This window comes from Petaurus breviceps, unplaced genomic scaffold (assembly GCF_028583685.1).
Source record: "Petaurus breviceps papuanus isolate PSGF00001 unplaced genomic scaffold, PetGlider_PUasm1.0 90887, whole genome shotgun sequence".
Classification (NCBI taxonomy): domain Eukaryota; kingdom Metazoa; phylum Chordata; class Mammalia; order Diprotodontia; family Petauridae; genus Petaurus; species Petaurus breviceps.
The window spans coordinates 2,925,066-2,949,830 of record NW_027187370.1 but is presented as its reverse complement, the minus strand read 5'-3'; the positions used below and the strand labels follow the sequence as shown (position 1 = coordinate 2,949,830).

General features: G+C 40.9%; 1 protein-coding gene across 2 annotated transcripts; it reads right to left on the bottom strand.

Annotated features, from left to right (window-relative positions):
• Window positions 1-379: 379 nt before the first annotated feature.
• On the bottom strand, window positions 380-24,573 carry CWC25 (CWC25 spliceosome associated protein homolog). 2 transcript variants are annotated; one of them, XM_069074305.1, is made up of 10 exons: window positions 24,177-24,573; window positions 19,590-19,762; window positions 12,003-12,239; window positions 11,001-11,070; window positions 8,318-8,445; window positions 7,486-7,549; window positions 6,514-6,704; window positions 5,994-6,092; window positions 2,032-2,193; window positions 380-1,476 (listed from the first exon to the last, which is right to left on the bottom strand). In XM_069074305.1, exons 1-10 carry the CDS (start codon window positions 24,192-24,194, stop codon window positions 1,362-1,364), a joined length of 1,257 nt encoding a protein of 418 aa, XP_068930406.1. In that variant the 5' UTR covers window positions 24,195-24,573; the 3' UTR covers window positions 380-1,361. The 2 variants fall into 2 exon arrangements, with proteins under 2 accessions (XP_068930406.1, XP_068930407.1); XM_069074306.1 differs by having other exon boundaries at window positions 6,541-6,704; window positions 24,177-24,572.
• Between the last annotated feature and the right edge of the window lie 192 nt (window positions 24,574-24,765).

Here is a 24,765-nt window from a genome sequence, read left to right as displayed (position 1 = left end):
ATAAGCTGAACTTAATTCAGCATCAGGATAAAAATGAAGGAATATTCCTGCTTTAGTTGAAAAATGCCTTGGAAAAACTAGAGACCCTGATATAGTGCTATATGTGGAGTCTGAGGGTCAAGGTTTCAGTGTCCACTCCTGCCACTTCCCACCACTATGGACCTCATTTGTACAATGGGGTGGGAAGGGAAGAGAAGACCAGATGACATTTAAAGGTCCATTTTCAGATCTAACTCTATGATCCTTTACTGACATTTGAAATGCAGTGATCAAAAAGATGAAGGGAAAAGGAGGTGGGGGGCTGTATTTTCTTTTAGTTGACAGCAACTTTTAAACACCAACAATGTACCAACATCACCATAAAAGGAACACAAGAAAATAAACAGCATTTCTATTTTATTTTCTTTTAAAAGCCAGAAGGCCTGTTGGCAGTTTGGTTGTGCCTCTGGAACCATAAACTTCATATCCAGAGACACAAAATGTAAGTGGGTTAAGGCGCTGTGGGAAGTGGTTAAAACCATCCCAGCTACACAGAAGAGAAAGCTGCCCTGTGTGACAGGATTATTTGGTATCCACAGTTTGATATGGTAATAATATATCAAAAATCACTTCTCAAATGGGATATTTAGACAAAAATAACTTTTAAAAGAACTATTAAAAATTATACATTTGTATATATACACACTATACTGCTATAAATTTTTAAAGACCAAATAGTTTAACAGTTCATTTGTTCTTTTTAATATTGTTTCTCCACCTCTCTGGATTTCCTCCATGAATTCCCTTTTTCTTTCCCTGGCTCTTCCCAAGCTGTCACTGGTCTGTCTCAAATTAACTTTCAAGACATCTTGTAAACAGAAGCCAGGAACATTGATTCTATCCTTTGATTTGCTATTCAGCTGAAGAGGTCCATGAGTGATTTTTAAAGGGAGATTGATTTTTTTTTTTTAGTTCAGTCTGTATTGAAAGGGAATGGATCTGATGGAAAAGGCAGATTCAGGGTAAATTACAGGACCATTGTCAGGCCCATGAATAGCTTTACAAAGTGGTAGGAATCTCTAGAAACACTGAAACAAAGATGGGCACCTCTTAAGGAAACTGTAAAACCCCAACTCTGCAATATACACTAGAGGAGGCAACCAAGGAACTAACTGACTGATACTGTACACAACAGGGCCTCCTCCCTGTTTTGTGAGGGCAATTAGCTGTTCTCAGGAATGACTGGAGTAGAATCACTTCAAGCAGTGGCCATCTGACATCCTTGAAAGTCATCTCAACTCTGATAAAAAGGGTTCTTTAAGGAGCCAGCAGCTTCCCTGGAAAACTCTGGATAATCAGCGTAAGAGCCTTGTGAACAAGCTTCACCTCTTCATGAAATTCTTTTCCAAAGCAGCTGAAGTTCTTTGCAAGGAATAGATGTTGCGCTTGACCCTATCCTCTAAGGAGGAGGTGGATGTACTTTCTAACTTCAACTGGCTGTGGAGGAGTTGAGAGAGACAAATCAAATACATCCTTTCTACTTGACCAACTCATTGGCTAGGTCATAATAAGAAGCAAGATTCTGGCTACTACAAATTAAACAAACTTTAAAAAGCCCACACGTAACTTTCAATATGTCATCTGGAACTACATACAAATGGGGGAAGCAGCAGATTTCTTTTTCCCCCATAAGTACCCAGAAGAGAAAATTTATCTGCTGTAGAAAGTGAGGCAAAGGCCCACTAGAAAAAGATTCTTAAAGCATAAAATCCCCAAATTTAAAAGGCGGGCCAGAGAATATCAATAATTTAGAAACCTATCTTCTGCCCACAACCAAATCAAAAACATCCCACTGTCTGGCTAGAGGCCTGGACCCTACCAACAGTGCTTTGTAAGCTGAGTGCCAAGAGTTGAGGCTTTCTTTCAGAGCCATGACATAGAGGCACCCTCCCACCCTCAATGCCCCCCACCCTAGCTATTACAAGAAATATTCAAACAGTTGGGAGGGGGGGTATGGAGGAACAGGGGGTGGCTGGGGACAAATCTACTCACTGGATGAATTTCCCATCCCGAGAGTCCGACTTCTCTAGCTTCCGTTCTCTTTCATCTTCTTTTTCATGCCTCTTGAGGGTGTTTAGCCTCTCTTCCTCCCGCCACTTAGCATTCTCCATCATTTCTTGCCGTTTTAGCTCCAGTTCCTCTGCTGAGAGCTTTCTGTGAACAAAACCCCTGCCAGATCTACTTTTTCCCAGCTGGGAACAATCTCATATATGGAAGAAAAAGCCAGGTTCAGTGTGAGCAGCAGGTTCTCTTAGTCATTAACACATACGTAGCTTGCTTGAGATTCCCTTTTTCTCCATCACAAAAACTCCCTGATCTTAGAGAGTCAATGATGAGGACCTAGAAAGCACAGTACCCCTGACCATCCTGAATCAAATGAAAGACTTATTTTTAGAGTCATTTGGGGAAAGTCAATGATCAGTAGGTCTTTGGAATGATTTAAGGGATGAAGAGCAAGAGAAGAAAAAAAGAAGGCCCCATACTCACAGTCATAATGCTTGATGCTTTGTATATATTAAACGCTCAAATATTTGTTGAATGAATGAACATCTCAAAATTGATCTTGTTTTTAGCCATAAAGCAAATCTGGAAATGGTTGGGAATCTGGAGAAAAACACTACTTAGGACTAAACTAGAAACCACTGTGGCTTGAGAATTTCAACTTAACTCCTTATGAAAATGACAGTTTTATCCCTGTCATTCTACATTCTAAATCACATACTATTCTTTCCTGTGTTCTCAGGAAGCAAAGAGGAAAATCCATTTCAGAGAGATCAAATTCTGTTTAATAAAGTTCAGAGTCTCAATAGTCAAGTTCTGCAAGGAAACGGTTTATACTGGAGAGTGGAAAGAACACTAGACTTGGAATCAATGGTCTTGAATTCTAGCTTCAGGTTACTGTGGCACCTTAGGCAAACCACTTTTATGTATGTTCTACCTAGCGCCCACGGTTGCTACTGTAAAATTTAAGTTTTGAGCTGAAGCAATCTTCAGTTGTCTGGGGGGAAAATGCACTCACAAAATCATTAGTTGAAAAGACTGTAGCTGTCCACCTAATTTTTTTTTTCTTTTTGGAGAGCAATTGGGGTTAAGTGACTTGCCCAAAGTCACACAGCTAAGTAAGTGTGTCAAGTATCTGAGGCCACATTTGAACTCAGGTCCTCCTGACTCCAGGGCTGGTGCTCTATTCACTGTACCACCTAGCCTCCACCTAATTTTCTGATGATGTCAGATAAATGCAGTGCATTATATGCATATTCCACAGAATAGTGAAATGAAGTCCTCCTGAGTCTTTCACTTGAAGCTTCCCAAAGGGCAATGGTGTAAACTCTAATTACATTTAGGTAGGTTTCCAAGAACATTTCTAACTCTCCACAGTGATGCACACCTAAGGGGCAATGTTATGAAAAGTTGAATCCAAATGTTTTCCCCTCTAAACTTACCTCTCCTCCAAACCTCCCTTTTTCTACTGAGAATACATCATTCTTCAAGTTTAATACTTCCGAATCATCCTTGGTTCTTCATTCTCCATCATCTCCCAGATTCAATCATTCACCAAGTCTTGTCAATCTATAATATCATTTCTTGCTTCTGCATGTCTTTAGTGACCACCTTTATTTAGGCCCTTATCACCTGTGATTACCTACAGACTGAAATAGCCTCCTGATTGAACTTCCTGTTTCCATTTTCTCTCCATTCTTCCATTTCTCACCTCCAATTCAGAATCTACCCAGCTATCAAAATAATATTCTTAAACACCAGTCTGAGCATGCTATTCCTCTACTCAAGAAATTTCAATGGCTCCCCATTGCCCCCTAGCATGAAATACAAACATACTATTTCAGGACTGAAAGCCTTCTAATCTATATCCAGCCTACCTCTCCAGTATCATTTTATATTAGTCCTCCATCCTCCCTCATGAACTTTGTACCTCATCACTCAACTGAAGCTACTCTTTCCAAAGTTACCAATGATTTCCTAATTAACAAACCTGATGGATTCTTCTCAGTCTTCCCTCTTGACTTTTCTATAGCATGTGACCCTGCTGGCCACCTAGATCAGGGGTGGAGAACCTGTGGTCTCAAGGCCACATGTGGCTCTCTAGGTCCTCAAGTGCAGGCCTTTCAATGAATCCAAACTTCACATAACAAATCTCCTTAATAAAAGGATTTGTTCTGTAAAACTTGGACTCAGTCAAAAGGTCACACTCCAGGACCTAGAAGGCTACATGTGGCCTCAAGGCCGAAGCTTTCCTACCCGACCTAGATGATACACTGGATCTTATTTTTTCATGATCCCCATACCTCTTCTTTCTGCCTACCCCTCAGTTTCCTCTGATGGCTCTTCATCCATACCCTCCCCCTTCTCCACCCCCAACTATAGGTCTATCGCTAGGTTATGTACTGGGCCCTTTTCTTTATACTCTCTTACACAAGTGACTTCATCAGCTCTCATGAATTCAATTATTACTGCTATGCAGATGACTTTTGGAGCTCTATCACTGGCATAGTTTCTCTCCTGAGTTCCAATGCTGCATCACCAAATATCTACTGGATATCTTGAACTGAAAGTTCCACAAACATCTCAAACTCATTTTTTTCAGTATAGTACTTGTTGCTTTTCTCTTAAACTTACCATTCTTCCTAATTTTTCTGGTTCTGTGGACCACCAGCCTTCTGATCACTCACAGCTGTCAAGCCTCCAGAGCATCTCTCATCCTCATCCCCTCTTGGCTAGACCTCTGTAACAGCTCAACTGGTCTCCTGCCTTCAGCCTCTCTAATTCACCTTTCACAAAGCTGCCAAAGTGATATTTCTAAAGCATATGCTTAATTAGTCACTCCATTGCTCAAACTCCTAGGGTTTCCTATTACTTTCAGTATCAAATTAAAACTCCTCTGTTTGGTATTGAAAGGATCAACCTGGCTCAAAGCTACCTCTCTAGCATTATCTGCATTATCTCCCTTCACATACTCTATGGTTCAGCCAAATTAAGCATCTCCTAGGAAAATGTGCCATTTCCCATCCTTTATACATTTGTAGATACTATTCCCCATTCCTGTGCTGTACTTCCTTTCAACACTCAGGTAAAACACTCCTTACATGAGGTCTTTCTTACCTGAAATCCATTAGTATTCAATTACACACACCCTCCCAAAAAAGTTATATCAATTTTTGTATATACTGATGAACAATGGATATGACAAAAAAGAATGCAAGTTTATTAAAGGCAGGGACTGTTTAATTTTTTTCTTTGTAACCTAAGTGCCTGGCACATAAGAGAAGCTTAATAAATGTCTTGATCAACTGACTGAAGCCAAAATTGCCTATTTGCTAAGGATCATGGATAAAAATTCAGTTCCTTTCTCTGCTTTGTACAGGCTTTTCCCCATGCCCAGAATGTACTTCTTCCTCCTTATCTCTGCTTCAGAGACTCCTTAGGTTCCTTCAAGACTCAACCCAGGTGCTATGTCCTATAGGAAGCCTTCCCTGGTCCTTCTAATCATTAGTTTTCCCTCCTTTCCCAAATTATCTTGGATTTCTTTAAGTTTCTATGCTATATCCTGTGATCCCCACTTCCCCTTTAAGGGTAGGGGCTTTTTCTTTTGGTCTAGGGACCCACCAAGATCTTCAGTCATCCCACCTCATGACAACATATCAAGTGTTTTCCACACTCTTCTACAAAGCAATGATATCTGTTTTATGACTAATTTTCTGGCATCGCATTTTAATTGATTTTTGGCTAGTATTTTCAAGGCAGAAAATTTCTAAGAAAAAAAAGTTTGATCATGGACATCTTTATGAGGTATAAGTTATTGGAAACAGCAGAAAGAAAAAAAAACATAAAATGACTTGTCAGGGGAAAGCCTATTATATAGCTAGCACCTTTCTAGCTTGGTCTATACTATTCCTGGGCACAATTCTGAAGCTACCCTAAGCAGGCACCCAACTTACCTGGTATAACCTGGAGCATGTCGCCTTTGATACCCTTCCTTTTTGGGGGAAGGGCTCTTAGTTCGACCTCTTTCTTTCCTGTTTACTTTGGAATTGTGCCTGTAATCAAGGAAATAGTCTTTTCAGCAATGGGGCCTAACTCCATGTCTCTGAAATCCTTGGGAGAAAAACTACAATACATAACAATAAGACAACTTGGGGCATGGGGGGGTCACTCAGGGAGAGAAGAGATAAGAAAAAGGAAGGACAATCTCATAAAGAGAAAGTCACAGGGAATACACAGGAGATGACAAAGATAGCATTGAAGTCAGCCTTCAAGGTGCACGGGAATATAATATGTACCTATAAATTTATGGTTCCTTTGATTTTTACAACAAGAAAAGCTAAATGTAACAAAAACAGTTTCCAAGAGACAAACATCTATGGAAGTATGGGGGAATCAATAAGACATGTGGACACTGTTAACTGAAATCAAAAGTGCACTCCCTATAGTTATTTCCCCATTAACTGGAGCACTCACTGTCTACTATGTTTAGGGGACCATGACCTTCTGTCCCGTGTGTCAGCATCCCATGTGCCCTTCCTGCTAGTGCGTTTTGGAGGTGAACGGGATGCGCTCCGTGACCTAGAATGATTCTTGACCTTATGTGCCCCCCCAGCTTCAGTTGCCAGAGGTCCCTGAAGTCTTCGATCATGATCAGTGTCCTTAATCTATAGAGAAGATAAAGCAGAAGAGCTATTCAGACACCTGTGTTTTAAAAGAAAGTCCAGAGATACCAAGCAAAGAATGACTATCAGAGAGACATTAAGAGCATATCATCTTATCTTTACAGAACAATTTTTTTTTTTTAAGCAATCAGGGTTAAGTAACTTGCTCAAGGTTACACAGCCAGTTATTATTTCTGGGTGTGGTGCTGAGTATCTGAACCCGCCACCTGGCCGCCCCTAAGCAATTGGGGTTAAGTAACTTGCTCAAGGTTACACGGCCAAGTGTTTCTGGGTGGGTGCTAAGTGTCTGAGCCTGGGATTCGATCTCCAGGTCTTCTCAACACTGGAGCCGGTGCTCTTACTCGCTGTGCTACCTGGCCGCCCCATACAGAACAATTTTCAAGGCAGGTACAAACATGCAAATATAGGAACAACAAATACTTTAAAAAGCAACCTCCAAACCTTATCTACCTAACGTAACTACTTCCCTTCTCAACTCTCTCCTACCCCAGGTCTAGGGCAAGGGATACAGAAGGTAGTAAGAAATAAGGAAGCACAAATCACAGTCTTGACAATTTAGCTTGTAATTCACAGAGCTGTCATGTCTACCAAGAGACAGAAACACATGATGGAGGAAGATACGGTTGCTCCTCAGGGGTACTTGCCCTGAATACTTAGGCATCTTATTATCTTTTATAACTATCAGATACTAAACAATGCTCATTGTCACTTGAACAAAAAACAGCATGCTGGCACCACTACGGGAGGAGCCCAGGTAACCTACCTGTAAGCCATAACCTGGGATTTTGGGCAAAACAGGAGGAGGACTTGCCATCTTCTTTTGAGACCTAAGAAGAAATTTAAAGGCAAAAAAAAAAAAAAAAGAGGATACAAACAATTGTGTGAGGGAGGAGATATAGAAAGCAGTTTAATCTCATGTGCTCAAACATGCTTCCTGCCCCCTCCATGGCCTTCCCACCTCCCTGTTATTACTTGGGAGTGTGTTTCCCTATTTGGGTTTTCTTGGCTGGGAAGATGCATCAGCTCAATCTTGTTTTTCCTGTGAAAAATCGTGGGCCCGGCTCGACAGCCCCAACCCCCACTGGCACTCTTTCCCCCAACCCTGTGCTGCTATTCTGGAGGCTGACAGTGAGTCAGAGGCAGAGGTGCCTGCTGCTATTCTCATGGGGGAGAGAGACAGAGTGGGCAAGAATGGGTGGATAAATGGAGAGAAAAAAACAGAAATAAGGTCAGATAAATAAAACAGCTTTGAAAGCTATAGGTAGATTTTATTATATACTTAAAAAGAAAAACAGCATTATGTACAACTTCACATACAACCCTCTTTTTCTATACTAAGTATATGCAAATGCCCATGCTATTTGGTATCTAAGTTCCAAATAAAAATATATTTTTCAAAATGTGTGGATTAGCCTGTTTAAAAAAACAAACAAAAACCTGACAAATCAATTTCTGTGCTGTAAGAATCAGAAGCCGAAAGATCTTGAGTCAAACAATGAGATGTCTTTTCTGACAAAAGATCACTAAGACTAGGCCCAGGATGCCACCCAGCAAGACATGAGGTAATGGGGGCACCAAACACCTCTTTTATGCACCTTCTACAACTACGTTCTTCCTCACTGGCAGAACGGTCACTGCTGGAGCTGCGATGCTTGTGCTTCTTATGTTTTTTTTTCTTTTCCTTCTTCTTTTTCTTCTCCTTCTTTTCCAGACTCATCTGCAACTAGAAAATTCACAAAGCACAATGTTGATTTCACTCCACATTTTCTTCCTGACTCCCTCCCATGGAATTTTTTTACAGTAGATGCCAAGCTCAGGAAATCTGCCTCCTAGAGGAAATGGCGCCAAACACTCAATAGAACAAATACAACACTTATAAAACACCTACTATGTGCTTGGCCCACACTAGGCTTTTAGGTTAGACTATGAAAAATGTTCTTACCTTCAAGAAGCTTCCAATCCACTAACTGCAGGGCTTTCTGTCAGCAGTACAGAACAGTATCAAAGTTCCATGCCTTCTAGGAGTTTCCATTTTAAGCCAAGAACATACTACCCCCATTAAGGAGTTATTATAACTATTCAACAGTGTGTTCTCACCAGCAAAGAAGATAGTAAACCACCAATTACTCTCTGAATGATACTACGGCAAAAAAATTCATGACTCTGGCCAACCTGGTGATGAAACTCAACTACACTGAACTTCAAAAAAAAAAAAGTCTTAAAGTTCACCCTCAAAGGCTTTCCAATCTAGTAGGGTCTGCAGGAGGCAGTACACATTCCATTATTGTAGCCTTTAGTATGCCCCCACACCCCAATGTGGAGTAGGTCACATTTTATAAAGTGCTTTTACAAGTGCATTTTTCCCTTTAAGTCAATAGTAGCCATCTCCATTTTGTAAGAAGAAACTTGGGGCGGCCGGGTAGTGCAGTGAGTAAGAGCACCAGCCCCAGAGTCGGGATGACCTGGGATCAAATCCAGGCTTAGACACTTAGCACCCACCCAGAAACACCTGGCTGTGTAACCTTGAGCAAGTCACTTAACCCCATTTGCTTTAAAAAAAAAAAAGAAGAAGAAACTTGGGGCAGCTAGGGGGTGCCATGAATAGAGAACCAGCCCAAGAATTGGGAGGACTTAAGTTCAAATCTTGCCTCAAACATTTACTAGATGTGTGACCCTGGGCAAGTCACTTAATTGCTATTGCCTACAAATAAAAACATAAGATGAGGAAGACACAGACAGACACTGTTGTTCTGAAAAAGATGAGGTTGAGGGGAGTAGGTTTAATGGACTGCAGGCTCAATATGAGTCAGCAGTGTAATGGGGCAGCCAAAAAAGGCAATTTGTTCTTGGGTTATATTAAGATAGGCCTAGCTACAAGAAATAAAGGCTGTCATGTACAGGAGGGAACTGACTTATTCCATTTGGTTAGTCCCGAGGGCAGGACAAGGAACAATAGGTGGAAGTAGCAATTTAGGCTGGATGTCAGGAAAACTCCAGACTAATGAGAACAGCCCAGTAGTGGAACAGGCAACCAAAGGTCCCCCATGGAGGCCTTCCAGCAGAGCTTGGAGAACTGTTGGTCAGGTATGGTATAGTAGAGAATCCTTCAGGGGCAAGGTTAGATTAGCAACAACACCTTCCAACTTTCCTACTGTGTCTGATTCCACCTGAGGTTACGATGAAGTGGGTGAGGGTAGAGAGTTCTGTCAAAAAAATTCGGCACTAGGCTTTGAAGTGCTGGAAATAAAGCCAGATCAGTTGTTAAACACGGTAAAATCCAGGCTCCTTCTTTTACCAAGGAAATTATGCCACATAATGCCTTTTTCCCCCAAAACAAAAAGTAGATAAAAGAATTATGCTTCACTAAAAATGCACTCATAGAAAAAAAAAATTATAAAATACAACGAACTTATTAAAGTCAAAGCATACACCCTGCTTCCTTGTAACAAATCACAAACAACTAAAATAAAAGATTGTGCGCAGTATACATCCTGAGTGAGGTTTTGCTCAACCATTTCAGGGACAGTACTCTGGTGGGCTGGTTGTGGCTTTGTTGGGATTTGTATGCTGCAGTGAAACAAAAGTTATCTAGTTAAAAATATAGTCACTGAAAGTTATATATTCTCTGTTACACAAGGCCTCTGAGGTCTCTTCCAGATCTAGATCATAAATCTCACTTCTGACAGAGTAAGAATAGGACAGATTCTTTTATGACCCTATGACCCTGCCAGATTGGTCTTCTCATTGTGCCTCACATGACACTCCATATCTCCCGTGTCGGTGCCCAGAATGCATTCTCTCCTCACCTCAGTCTCAGGGGACCCCTTTTTCTTTCTTCAAGATAAAGCTCAAGCACCATCTCCTCCTTTCCTGTTATTTCTAACCCTCCAAACTATCTTGTATTTTTTTTTTTCAAAGGCAACTGGGATTAAGTGACTTGTTCAGGATCACACAGCTAGTAAGTGTCTGAGGCTCAGATTTGAACTCTGGTCCTATCTACTGCACTTCCTAGCTGTCCCACAAACTACCTTGTATTTAACCACTTTGTATTTATTGGTATTCTCTTTATAATTGTTCTATCTATACTTATATACATCCTTGTTACACCCCTGCCCCTCCCATTAGGACATAAACTACTATCCAGTAGAGATTATTTTATTTATGTATTTGTATCCCTAGAGTCTTGCACAATGACTGACACATAGTAGGCTGTAAATAAATGTTTGCTGATTAATTGATAGTTCTAGTTTTGGGGCTCTTATATTATGCAATACTTACCAATTCTTTGATTTTCTTCATTTTCACTGGATTATTCAAGACTTCTCTCTTTTTCTCTTCCTCCTTCTTTCTGAAAGCAAATTGTAAGAATAAAAATCACTGACATTCCTTTTTTTCAAAGGAGATTAAATGATTTTCTAAATGGATGCTCTTATACACAAATGCACCCAAATCCCATAGAGAAGTCACTATGGCAGTGCTAAAACCAGAGACATTCCCAAATCTGCAGATGTCATTACTTATAGAAGGCTCTGGCTCTCCTCTGGCAATCAGCTCATTTTCCTACTTCTTATAGGAGGAACCCAATGCTTAAAATCCTCATGGAAATTGACCAGGCAAGAGACCCTTAATGTAGAATTAGAAGGTTCTCCTCTTCTTTCCCTTTGGATAAATTAAGTGGTAAAACTTTTAAGAGGTTTAAGGCAGATTCACTCTTAAAGAAATCAAGCCTATACTATCAATAGAGATGACTAAGAGCCACATTTTCTACATTCTCTAGCATCAGAGTAAGATATGGGGAGTACAACAGCCCCAGAATCTACTTTATTCCTTCCCTGTCTATAAGCCAGAGAATCTTGGCATTCAGGGGACACATAGTGGGTCAGCATGCTGTTCTGCCAGTTCCCATGGACAGCCTGTAACCTAGTAAAGACAGCAACACTTTCTTTTCCACACCTTAGCTTCCATAGTTATCTAGCAGATGAACTTCTCTGTTCATTCATTCCTCTTACCACAAGCCCTAGATCCTTCTGAGGTTGCCAGTTTTCCTTTAGCCTGTGCTTGAAGCCACAGTTACAACAAAGAGGCTAAAATTAGGAAAACAAATCTGGGTCAGACTATGAAATTCGCCAGGATCTGGATGCCCAGTCTTAGATATGAACAAATTCATTCAAAAGGAAAAAGCTGAGGAGAAATCAAAGCAGACAGTCTACTAAATTCAGTTCAACAAAACTTCTTAAAGTCTCAGTGAATTAAGCCTTCCTCCCACACCTATGCTAATACCGAATGATGAAAAGTGGGTCCTCCCGGATTTTGCTGGCCATGTCAAGTAGAGAATTGGCACCCGAAGGGGCAAAGATGGAGCCTGGGAGAAGTCCTGTCTCAGATGAACAACCTGCTTCTTTGTCTTCCATCTTCTCAAAAACATATTTGTCAATGGGACGTCCCATCAGGTATTCATCACGGTTCACCATCCCACCAGGGCCCTGGTACATCCAGTCTAGTTTTTCTTCTTTTTTTCTGATTTCAAGAGGTAAAAAAACAAAAAACAACCCACAATTACCAAAAAATTTCTCAGAAATTCATCCATTCAATAGCTCACCTTCCATGTGGTCAAAGAAAGCTTAAGATACCTAATTTATAAATATACATAACAGCTTATGCAAATTCTATAAATGCTTTATGCTTACAAAGCACTTTACATTCATTCCATCATTTGTTATTCAGAATAACTTTATGGAATAGAGAGATAAATCCCACAATATTTCTAAACATTTGAGATTTCATTGGTGTGAAGTTACCGCCTTTGTACTCAATATCATGACAGTCTCTCTACAACCTAGGAGACAGTAAGCAGATGAAGCTAGTGATGTGGTGAAATAAGTAGAACACTGGGTGTGGAGTCAGGAAGACCTATGTTCAAATCCTGCCTCAAACACTTCACAATACAAGAGGAGGATTTTATTTTATTTTATTTTTTGAAAGGCAATTGGGGTTAAGTGACTTGCCAAGGTCACATGGCTAGGGGTGTATGTGTGTGTGTGTGAGAGAGAGAGAGAGTGAGAGAGAGAGAGAGAGAGAGAGAGAGAGAGAGAGAGAGAGAGAGAGAGAGAGAGAGAGAGAGAGAAGTGTCTGAGGCTGGATTTGAACTCAGATCCTCCTGACCCAGGGACGGTGCTCTATTATTCACTCTGCCACCTAGCTGCCCCAAAAGGAGGATTTTAGCATAAGGCAAGACAGGTAGTACAAGTTTCATCATGTCTGTTTCATATACAGGGAAATGGACAAGAGAGAAATCAGATCCCAGAGTTAGCTAGTCAAGCTGCAGTTCAAACTCAAGTCTTATGATTTTCAGAGAAATGTTTTTTCCACAGTACTAGACATACTCTCTCTCTCTCTCACACACACACACACACACACCACCCACTATACTAAATGGTATAGTACAGACTTTAAGGCCTTCAGGAATTCAAAGGGGAGAGAGGTGGAGAGAGAAAGACAGAAAGAGGGTGGGAGGGAGGGAGAAAGAGACAGAGATCAGTGAGGGCAAAGAGTAATCAGGGAAGGGTACACAGAGGAAATGAGATTTAAGCTATGTAGAATCTTTTGAAGGATTTTTTAATAGAAATGGGGACTGAAGGAGAGGGATAGGAGGGCGGAGCCAAGATGGCAGAGTAGAAACAGGACTTCCCCTAGGCTCCAGCTTCCACCTCCTCCAATACATGTAAAAAATTACTCTAAACAAATTTTAGAGCTACAGAACCCACAAAGCGATGGAGAGAAACAAATCTCCCCCTGAAGGCAGCCCTGCAGACTTCTGAAATCTCCTTCTGAAGGCAGAGGGTCTATCGTGCTGAGCTGGGAGCAGAGGTAAGCCTTTCAATTTTGGCCCCAGAGCAGCCTGACCAGCAGTGGCTGGAGCAGACTTCAGGAGAGTGAAGCACCAGCAGCTGTGGAGATTTCCAGACTTTTCAACCCATAAATGCCAAAGAGCAAGTAAAAGGTCAGTGTGGAACTCTGCTGGAAGAGGGGCTTGGAAGAGCACAGTCCAGCCCCTGCCTCCAGAGCTCCTGGCCTGCAGATTGTTGGGGGACCAAGAGACCATTCAGAGGGTAATAACTTTTGCTTTGACTTGCTTGGATCTAGATCGTGGTCCTGGGGTGTGTGGCCAGGTGCCAGACTGCAGAGAGGGCACCCTCCTACCTAATTGCTCTGGCAGCTGTAGAAAAACCCAGCGATTTGGGATAAAGCTCTCTCCATTCTGAAAGCAGAGTTCTACCGTGGCAAAGAGCTCAAAAGTCAAGTAACTGACTGGCAACATGAGCAAGCAGAGGAAACGCAATCCTACCATAGATTCCTTTTTCGGGGACAAAAAGGATGAAAGCATGGAACAGGAAGAAAACAACCAAATCAGAACTCCTGCATCAAAAGCTCCTAAGAAAAATATGAACTGGTTATAGACCATGGAGGAACTCAAGAAGGATTTTGAAACCCAATTAAGAGAAGTGGAGGAAAAACTGGGAAGAGAAATGAGAATGATGTAAGAAAATCAAGAAAAGCAAGTCAACAGCCTGACTGAAGAAAATAACACTTTAAAAAAACAGACTAACTCAAATGGCAAAAGAGGCCCAAAAAGCCAATGAGGAGAAGAATGCCTTAAAAAGTCAAATTTGCCAGATGGAAAAGGAATTTCAAAAACTCACTGGAGAGAATAACTCCTTCAAAATTAGATTGGAGCAAATGGAAGGTAATGACTTTATGAGAAATCAAGATACTTTAAAAACAGATCCAAACAAATGAAAAAAATAGAAGGCAATGTGAAATATCTCACTGGAAAAACCACTGACCTAGAAAATAGATCCAGGAGAGATAATTTAAAAATTATTGGACTACCTGAAAGCCATGATCAAAAAAAGAGCATAGCCACCATGTTTCAAGAAATTATCAAGCAAAATTGCCTTGATATTCTAGAACCAGAGGGCCAAATAGAAATGGAAAGAATTAACCAACTGCCTCTTGAAAAAGATCCCCCCCCAAAAAAACTCCTAGGTATATTATAGCCAAATTCCAGAGTTCCCAGGTCAAGGAGAAAATACTGCAAGCAGTCAGGAAGAAACAATTTGAGTATTGTGGAAACACAATCAGGACACAAGACCTAGCATCTGCTACATTAAGGGAATGAAGGGCTTGGAATATGATATTCTGGATGTCAAAGGAGCTAGGATTAAAACCAAGAATCACCTACCCAGCAAAACTGAATATAATGCTTCAGGGAAAAATATAGTCATTGAATGAAGTAGAGGATTTTCAAGCATTCTTGGTGAAAAAAACAGAGCTGAACAGAAAATTTGACTTTCAAATACAAGAAGCATGAGAAAGTAAATAGGGAAATCATAAGAAACTTATTAAAGTTGAACTATTTACATTCCTACATGGAAAAACGATAATTGTAACTACTAAGACTTTTCTCAGTATGAGGATAGTTGAAGGGAATATGTATATACACACACACACACATATAGGTATACATATATATTTATGTATAGGAGGGTATATGTTTGTATAAATATATATGTGAGTGTTTGCATATGTATATACACAGACAGAGGGCACAGGACGAGTTGAATATGAAGGGATGATATCTAAAAAATAAAATTAAGAGGTGAGAGAGGAATATATTGGGAGAAGGAGAAAGGGAGAGATAGATTAGGGTAAATTATCTCATATAAAAGAGGCAAGAGGGTGGCTAGGTGGCACAGTGAATAGAGCACCTGCCCTGGAGTCAAGGGGACCTGAGTTCAAATACGACCTCAGATACTTAACACAAAAACTAGCCATGTGACCTTGGGCAAGTCACTTAACTCCAACTGCCCTCCAAAAAGAAAGAGAAAAGAAATAATAAAAGAGGCAAGAGAAAACTGTTACAATGGAGTGTAATGGGAATGCAAATTTGGAAGATCTTCCCCTGCCCCTAGGCTAAAATGCACCTGAAGCCTGGGGAGGGAGGCTTGTTTTTCAGTAGATACTTCTTGATTGGCCAGTGAGTCAATAAGGTTGTTACATTCTCTGAGCCAGGAGAAGGCTATATAAGCCCTGATGTGTAGCTTTGTTTTGGGACTCACTTTGAGAAGTGTTCTGTGATTTGATCTGAATTTTGGGAAGCCGTTGTTGAGAGTCCCCCGGCTTTGAAAAACCCAGATGTGGAAACCCAGATGTTGACTGGGTATGGATGTAATGGTTGGACAGTTTGGAAAGCTGTCTACTTGATCTGTTAATGTCTTGATAATTCTGTCTGTATATTTTGAAGTTTGGGGTGCTGACCTTTTTCCCCTGAACAAGGTAAACGATATATGTCTGACTGATTAAAGTAAGCTTGTTAACCCATTTTGAGTTGCTTTCCTTTAACAAAGCAGATCCAAGAACCTGTATGGGCAGCAAACCCTGAGGACGTGCTTGGGGTGCTTGCTGCTACATGGAGGGGAAGAGCAGGAAGGTAAAAGAGAATGGGATAACCTTACTCTCACTGATTTTGGCTTAAGGAAGAAATAACATACACACTCAAGTGGGTATCTTACCCTACAGGAAAATAGGGGGAAATGGAATAAGAGGGGCGATGTAGAAGGGAGGGCAGATTGGGGGAAAGGGTAGTTACAAGCAAACACTTTTGAAAAGGAACAGGGTCAAAGGAGAAAAACAGAATAAGTTGGGGGGCAGGATAGGATGGAGGAAAATATAATCTTTCACAATATATCTACTATGGAAATGTTTTCAATAACTACATTTGTACAACCTATATTGAATTGCTTATCTTCCTAGTGGGGGTGGGTGAGGAGAGAAGGGAAAAAATCTGGAAGTCAAAGTTTTAAAAACATGTATATAAAATTTAAAAAACATGTATTTAAAATATGTATATATAAAAAAAGGGAGGGATAAACCAAAAAAACCCCCAAGATTCCAGATGATTGTCAGAATGATAATGCCATTGACAAAGAAGGTAAACCAGAAGTAAGTCTTAAAGGTAGATTCAAAATTTGATTTTAAACATGTTGAGTTTGAGGTAAGAGCAGAATAGCCAAGTTTTTGTAAATGTCCAAAAGGCCTTAAGGGAATATCCATCCTTAATGAAGGGTCAAAAAGAAGAGACACCAGAAAAGGAAATAGAGGAGTGACTGAAGAGGTTGGAGGAGACAGCTGGAGTATACTTTTTATGGTGTGCTGTGGGAAAATCAAATTCAGCAGACAAGTCAAGGAAAATAAGGACAGAGCATTGCCTCAGCTATTTTCTGTAGCTTAATCTGGTCTTAAAATGATTTCTACTTTTCTTTAGGAAAACATGGTATCCTAGAGGGAAAACTTTTCTACCACCAAAAATAAAATTATAATCAAAACAAAGATAGGGATATATATATATATATATATATATATATATTTTTTTTTTGGAGGGAGGAGATTGTGAAATACTTTAAATGCCATGCTAAGATTTTATATTTTAATCCTAGAGGCAATAGGGAGCTACTGAAGCTTCTTGAACAGGAGAATGATATGGTTTCATGAATGATATCTTTTGAAGTGATGGCTATACTTGGAAGAGACCACAGAAGCCATCTAGTCTGCCCCCCTTCATTTTACACAATCTCACCCCAACCTCTTTTTTTCAGCCTGATTTCAGATCATCCTTCTTCAAGTACACTATGGGATCCCACCAAACTATCTAACTTACAGTACTTGACACATGATACTCTATCTCCTGTGCCTATGGTTTTGTATAAGCTATTCCCCATACCTGTAATGTTCTCCTTATCTCCACCTTCCTTCATGGCTCAGCCTACTCTAAAAAATAAACCTTTGCTGTGGGCCCCTCCACCTCTATCCTGAAATTACTTATCTAGGTACATGTTTTTCCCGACTAGAATTCCCAGCTTCCTGAGGGCTGAGGCTGTTTCACTCTTATTTTGTTTTGTTTTTTTTAAAGATGAAGCTGGTTATTTTATTTTGCTTTTTTTTTTGAGGGAGGAGGGCAGGGCAATTGAGGTTAATGACTTGCTCAAGGTCACACGGCTAGTAAGTGTCCTCTTGACTCTAAGGCTGGTGTTGTGCCACCTAACCACCCCCACTTTTGTTTTTATATCTCCAGCACCTAGTACATAGTAAGCACTTGAAAAATGCTTACTGTTTTAAATAAAAAATGCCATCTATTAATAAAAAATGAAGTGCCTTCTCGGTATAGCAGATGAGGGAAAGTAGAGACATAAAATTTGCAGACTTGCCCCAGGTAAAGTCTAGAACCAATAGCCTAGGTTCCTCCATGTTCTGTGCCCTTATGATCTGGAGAGAAATTAATTTTAGCCAAAACAAGAAACAAAAAAAACCCCTCCCTGGTTACTGTAGTAACTGATTATGGTTGAAGGCCACTCCACTTTTACTCTAATGGAAGAGAATAATGGTACAGATGATTACACAACAAATCTAGAAAATCACTTATGGTTTTATTTTTAGAATACATTATGTGATTTTGTGTTTTTCATATTTCATTTTATACTTTCAACATTATAAGCTATAGAGCAGATAATGTTATCCTTATTTTTACACAGTAGAAAATATATCCAAGGTTACAAAACTCTTTAGTATTTTTAATGCATGCTGATAGGGGCGGCCAGGTGGCTCAGCGAGTAAGCACCTGCTCCAGTGTCAGGATGACCTGGATCAAATCTGGGCTCAGATACTCAGCACCACATCCAGAAATAACTGGCTGTGTAACCTTGAGCAAGTTACTTAACCCTGATTGCTTTAAAAAAAAAAAAAAAGCATGCTGATGGACTGATAGTGGGAGAAATACTTCTAGAATCCAGGTTTCTGAATTCTAGCCCATTCCCCATTCTATGACATCACACTGGCCCCTTAATATGAACCTGCATTCTATTGGTTAAGCTATAAATTGGTTCAGCCATTCTGGAAAGCAATTTGGAAATGTGCTCCAAAAGTTACTAAACTGTATGTATCCTTTAATTGAGGAATACCATACCAAGTCCATACTCTAAAGAGATTAAAAAAACAGGAAATGACTCACATAATACAAAAATATTACTAGCAGCTTTTCGGTGCTGGTTATGATTTGGAAACTAAGGAAGAACTTCTAAATTGGGGAATGGCTGAACAAGTTACGGTATATGAATGTAATCAAATAGTATTATACCCTTAAGAAAAAATAAAAGGGACAGTTTCAGAGAAACCTTGGAAGACTTTCCTGAAGAACCAGAATAAATTACAATAACAACATCTAAAAGATAAATAGCTTTAAAAGACTCTGATCTGTACAGTGACTAACCACAATTCCAGAAGACTAATGATACAGCACACTATCTACCTCCTGACAGACTCAAGGTACAGAATGAGATTTCTATTTTTTGGACATGACCAACTCAGGAATTTTCTTTGCCTGACTGTGCATATTTGTTATTAGGGTTTTGTTTTGTTTTTTAATTGAAGGGGGAAAGAATTTTTTGTTCATTAAAAAAAGCAAAAACCTGGGCCTAAGACACTTAACTAGCCATGTGACCTTGGGCAAGTCACTTAACCCCCATTACCCTGCCCTCCCCCCTCCAAAAGAAAAGCAAAAAAACCAAACAAACCAAAAACCTGCATTCCCAAAGTGCATGCTATCCAACAGTAGGAACATGTTGTAAATTCACTATTAAGCACCTATTGTGTTCACGGCACTTCTCCATTAAGTGCTACATGCAACATGCAAGGAAGAAACCAATTTGGGATGAAAATAATATGTAAGTTGGGTAACCCACTATCAGGAACTAGATCCATAAGAGAAGACCCTTCCTCCAAAGTTCTCATAAAATGCTAAGTGCCAACACTCACTTGACAGCTCCCACGTCCTCTGCATAGCGTTGCATTTCCTCCCGTGCCCTCTCTTCCCGAAGCTCCCGCTGCAGCTCCTCAATCTTTTTCCGTTCTGCCTCATGTTTCTGCTCGGCCTTCCACACTTTCTCCACATTTCGAAGGGTCTGTGGGTGCCAGCTCTTCTTCAGATTCTATGGAGTCAAAAGGAGAAAACAGAGAGAACCGTCAAAATTTAATCACTTCCATGTGGGGGATTCCCACATTTATATATCCAGTCCCTCACCTCCAATCTCCTCTGAGCTCTAATCCCCAATCTCCAATTAGACATTTTAAATCGATGTGTCACAGACATCTCAAATTCAACATGTCTAAAACAGAATTCATTATCTAAGAATTCCACCATTCTACCACATCACACCTGTCAGATTGGCTAACATGACAAAACAGGAAAATTATAAATGCTAGAGAAGACATGGGAAAATTAGAACACTAATGCATTGCTGGTGGAGCTGTGAAATGACCCAACCATTTTGGAGAGCAATTTGGAACAATACTCAAAGAGCTATAAAAATGTGCATACCCTTTGACCCAGCAATACCATTTCTAGGGCTGTATCCTAAAGAGATCATAAAAATGGGAAAAGGATCCACATGTACAAAAATATTTATTGCGGTTCTTTTTGTGATGGCAAATGATTGGAAACTGAGGGGATGCCCATCAATTGGAGAATGGCTAAACAAGTTGTGGCATATGAATGTGATGGAATACTCTTGTATTATAAGAAATGATGAACAGGAAGATTTCAGAAAAACCTGGAAAGACATATGAATTGATGTTGAGTCAGGGGAACAGAACCAGGAGAACACTATACACAGTTACAGCTACATTGTACAATGACTAACTTTGATAGACTTGGTTCTTCTTAGCAATGCAAGCTGCTAAGACAACTCCAAAAGGCTCATGATGGAAAATGCTATCCACATCCAGAGAAAGAATTATGGAGTCTGAATGCAGATCAAAGCATATTATTTGCTCTCTTTTTTGTTTTGTTTTGTTTCTTCTCTTTCATGGTTCATCCCACTGCTTATAATTCTATATATGACTATATGTGACAACATGACTAATGTGAAAATGTTTAATGTGAATGTACATGTAGAGCCTATATCACACTGCATGCCATCTTGGGGAGATGAGAAGGGGGGGGAGAAAATCTGGAACTCAAAAGCTTATGGAACTGAATGTTGTAAACTAAAAATAAATAAATTGGGGGGGCGAAGAATCCCACCATTCTCAGATTCACTCAGGTTTGATATCTTAGCATTATCCCTAATGATTCACTTTCTCTAATACCATAAATCCAAAAACTTTCCACTTCCACAGCCAGCAATAACTTAGTTCAGGCCTTCTATTACCTCTGACCTGGCCTATTTCAATGACCTAATCGGTCTCAAGTCTGCTTCAGGTCTTTTCCCACTTTAACCCATCTTCCACATAGCTGTCCAAGTGATTTTTGCTTAGAGTAGTTCTAACCATGTTTCCCCCCAACCCCTTCTCAATAATTTCCACTGATTACCATCAGTAATCAAATATGAAGTCTTTTGTTTGCCATTTAAGGCTCTTCATAACCTGTCACCTTCCTGCCTTTCCAGTCTTCTAACAGGTTACTCTTCCATAAAGTCTACAATCCAGCAGTAATGACGTGCTCAATATTCTTCACATGTGACAATCCTGCCCCCTCAGCCTGGAATCCTCTCCCTCCTCATCTCCACTTCCTGATGTCCCTGGCTTCCTTCAGGACTCAGCACAAAATCTACTTTCTGCAGGAAGTCTTTCTTGGTGTGGAGCCTTCCCCTCTAAGTTTCTTTTCTACTCTGTAAGTGATTTAAAAAAAAAATTGCATGATGTTCTCCCCCGCCCCACTTAAAAAGGAAGCTCCTCGGGAGTCAGGATTGCTCTTGTGTTTTTGCCTTTCTTTATATGACCTGATCTAAGCCAGTGCCTGTCTGGCACATAGTCAAATAAATGCTCATTCCATAGCTTCTCAGACCTCCACATCTTCTTCATACAACAGGGACTGAAAAAAGGCAAGCATAAACCTTCTTCATGATAAGTCTCTCAGTCAGAGGGATAAAGGTTGCCTCTTCAATTCATCTGGACAATTTTGTATATAGAGCACAAAGCTCAAGGATAGGTAGAGGCCTTCTAAGGCTGCCATCAAAAACTTACACAGTTTAAGACAGAGAGTTAAAACTCTACTCAATTCAACAAATATTACTAAGTACAAACTATATGCAACAGGTGCCAGAGACCTACAAAGACAATTTTTTCCCATGAGGAGCATATTTAAAGACATTAAGAAATAAAATGCATGGGGCGGCCAGGTAGCACAACGAGTAAGAGCACCGGCTCCAGTGTTGAGAAGACCTGGAGATCGAATCCCGGGCTCAGACACTTAGCACCCACCCAGAAACACCTGGCCGTGTAACCTTGAGCAAGTTACTTAACCCGGATTGCTTAAAAAAAAAAAATGCAAAGCAAAACAAGAAAGTGAGTGTATAAAAGTGTAAAGTATTATGAAGTCCAACAAAAGATTTCTGTAGGGGTGGCTAGGTGGTGCAGTGAGTAGAGCACAGGCCCTGGAGTCAGAAGGACCTGAGTTCGGATCCTGCCTCAGACACTTAACACACATACCCAAAAAAACTAGCCGTGTGACCTTGGGCAAGTTACTTAACCCCAACTGCCTTCCCCCCCAAAAAAAAGATCTTTGTAGGACTACCAAAACTAGCAAGCAGACTTTGTTATAATGTGCATAACTTGCAAAGGGAAACTGATTTGGGTTTGTACTAGTCTAAGTTTGGTTTTCAAGACTAATTGTTTTTGCTTTTTGGAGGGCAACTGGGGTTAAGTGACTTGCCCAAGGTCATATGGCTAGTTTTTCTTCCTGACTCTTGAATAATAATACTTACATACATATTGCTTACTGTTTCTGTAACACAATCTCTCAAGTCTCTAGCAGATTGTATAAGTAAAGATCAAGTGAGCAGACCAAGCCTAGTTTCAGATGATTGATCCTAGGTCAGAACTGAGCAGTTCTTTCTCCTATGCCTTTCTCTGTAACCAGAGGGCTTAGCACAATTTCTTAAGTGACAGTAGTCACTTAAGAAATGTTGATGACTACTATCCTGCAAGTACCAAACGCCCCTAAATACTGATACTTCCATTCTTTTCTCTCTCTTTCCACAGATACCAGCTACCTCTTAATACCCAGTTTTTCAAAACCAATACAAATTCCATAATAATGGCCTGTGCCCTAAACTTAGTAATTTTCTCATCTTTGGACCTCACAGAGCACTCTGTCAGCTCTCTAATTAACTTACTTACATATTCTCCCCCTTTCTACTAGACTCTTCAGTAAGGCAAGAATCTTATCTTGGCTAAACTTTGTTTCTTCTTCATGGCCTAGCACAGGCCACAGGATTTGCCCACAATAGTAGTTTAACAAATGTCTGCTGAATTGAAAGATCAGTTCCAACTAGAAAGATCAAGCAAGTATTCATAAAGAAAGCAGAATTTAAAATGTGTCTTAAATGATGAGTAGGATTTATAAACTCTTCTAAATGGCGGCTTAAAAAAGGGTGTTCCATAATATGTAGGGGTGTCAATCAGTAAATAACATTTAGGGGAGATCAGAAGAAAGAGTGCCAGGGCCAAGAGAAAAAAAAGAGATATAAAGGGGGGAAGGGGCACGCTGTGATAACATGACCAGTGAGAAGTCAGGTTTGGCTAGAATGCAGAGTAAACAGTGGGAAATAGCATAAAAATCAGGGCTAGAAAACTGGGACCTCAGAGGAAGCCCTTTAAAGCTAAGTTAAGAAGTCTGTACTTTAATGGGGTTCTGAAATGAGATTTGTGCCTAAAGAAGATTCATCTAGCAGTGATCAAAAAGAAGAAAAGAGGGTATGAGTTGCCAGAAGAGACTGGGAAGATGGGGAAGGGGATAACAAAGACTAAAAGCCATCGTGCTGGGACCTCACGCTTCTTAAGGGCCTCATTTCCTCTTAAATGTCACCACTTCAGATTCCCTGAGGCCACCTTACTTTCCAAGATGGGGTCTTGGTCTCTGTCTTTGTCTCTCAAGTCTCCCCTCAATCTCTGCCTAGGGTTTCCCCTTCCCTTTAGCCTCCTGGCTTTCTTCTCAATCCCAAATCACTGCTATCTATCCATCCCCAGCTGAGGTTGTCTATAGTGTGTTTGTACGTAGCTGTTTGCATGCTGTCTCCTCGGTTAGACTGTGACCTCCTTGGGGGCCAGGGCTGATTGTTACCTTTTTCTGTACTCCCAGCGCTTAGTAAACAGGCATGGCACACAGTAGGCGCTTAATAATAAGCGCCATAACAAAGTCTCACGATCCTTCTCGACCGTGCTCTCTGCCCTCCTCTTTCTCTCTCTTCGCTCCCAGCGGCGGGGTTTGGGGTTTGGTCCTTCGGAGCCAAGGTCACTGCCCTTCTCTCCCACCCCCACCCCCGCATTCCTCCGTTGCTATGGTTGCCATCCCCCTCCCCCACGCCGTTCCCCCACAGCCTGCTTCGGGCTCCCTTCACTCACCAGATCTCCACCTCCCATGATGGTCTGCTCTTCTTCTTTCGGGGAAGGTTCGCCACGGCTCCCAGAGCAGGGAAGGAGGAGACTGTAGATAGTCAGCCCCAAACACCTTCCCCCCCCCACCCCCTCCCCCGCGTTCGCTGCTGTCTTTATTACCCAATCTAGAGCGCCACTTCCGGGAGTGTGTAATCAGGCTGCGACGGCTGAGCGAACAAGAGAGGGGTGGAGGGAGGAGGGAGGAAAAGGCAATCTTCACACGCTGAGAAGCTCTGCGGCATTGTCCAGGCATCGCGGCGCATTTGTTACGTCATACTCACAACCGTTCTTTTGTCACCTCTCTTACCAGTGCAGTCACAGCCTTTGTATTCTGGTCTTTATGGCCGTGGGTTTCAGGGCCAAGCCACACCCTTCGATTCGCTGTCATAGCACGTCCTTACCCGCTTATGGCCAGAAAAAATGACGTCCCCAAATTGTGTCTCTACCCAACCCACCTTCCCGTAATGACAGCTCTGTGACGTCACGCTTCATGCTAGGGCCTTCTTTCTGAGGTTAGCGCCAATTCTATCTACAGCTTGTCCCACCATAAGCTGTT

Coding starts and splice junctions, on each gene's coding strand:
- CWC25 (XM_069074305.1), bottom strand. Junction 8,446..11,000: donor TGAAGAAAATCAAAGAATTG/GTAAGTATTGCA, acceptor TGAATTTTCTAG/TTGCAGATGAGTCTGGAAAA. Junction 7,550..8,317: donor GAAGAACGTAGTTGTAGAAG/GTGCATAAAAGA, acceptor ATTTCTTCTTAG/GTCTCAAAAGAAGATGGCAA.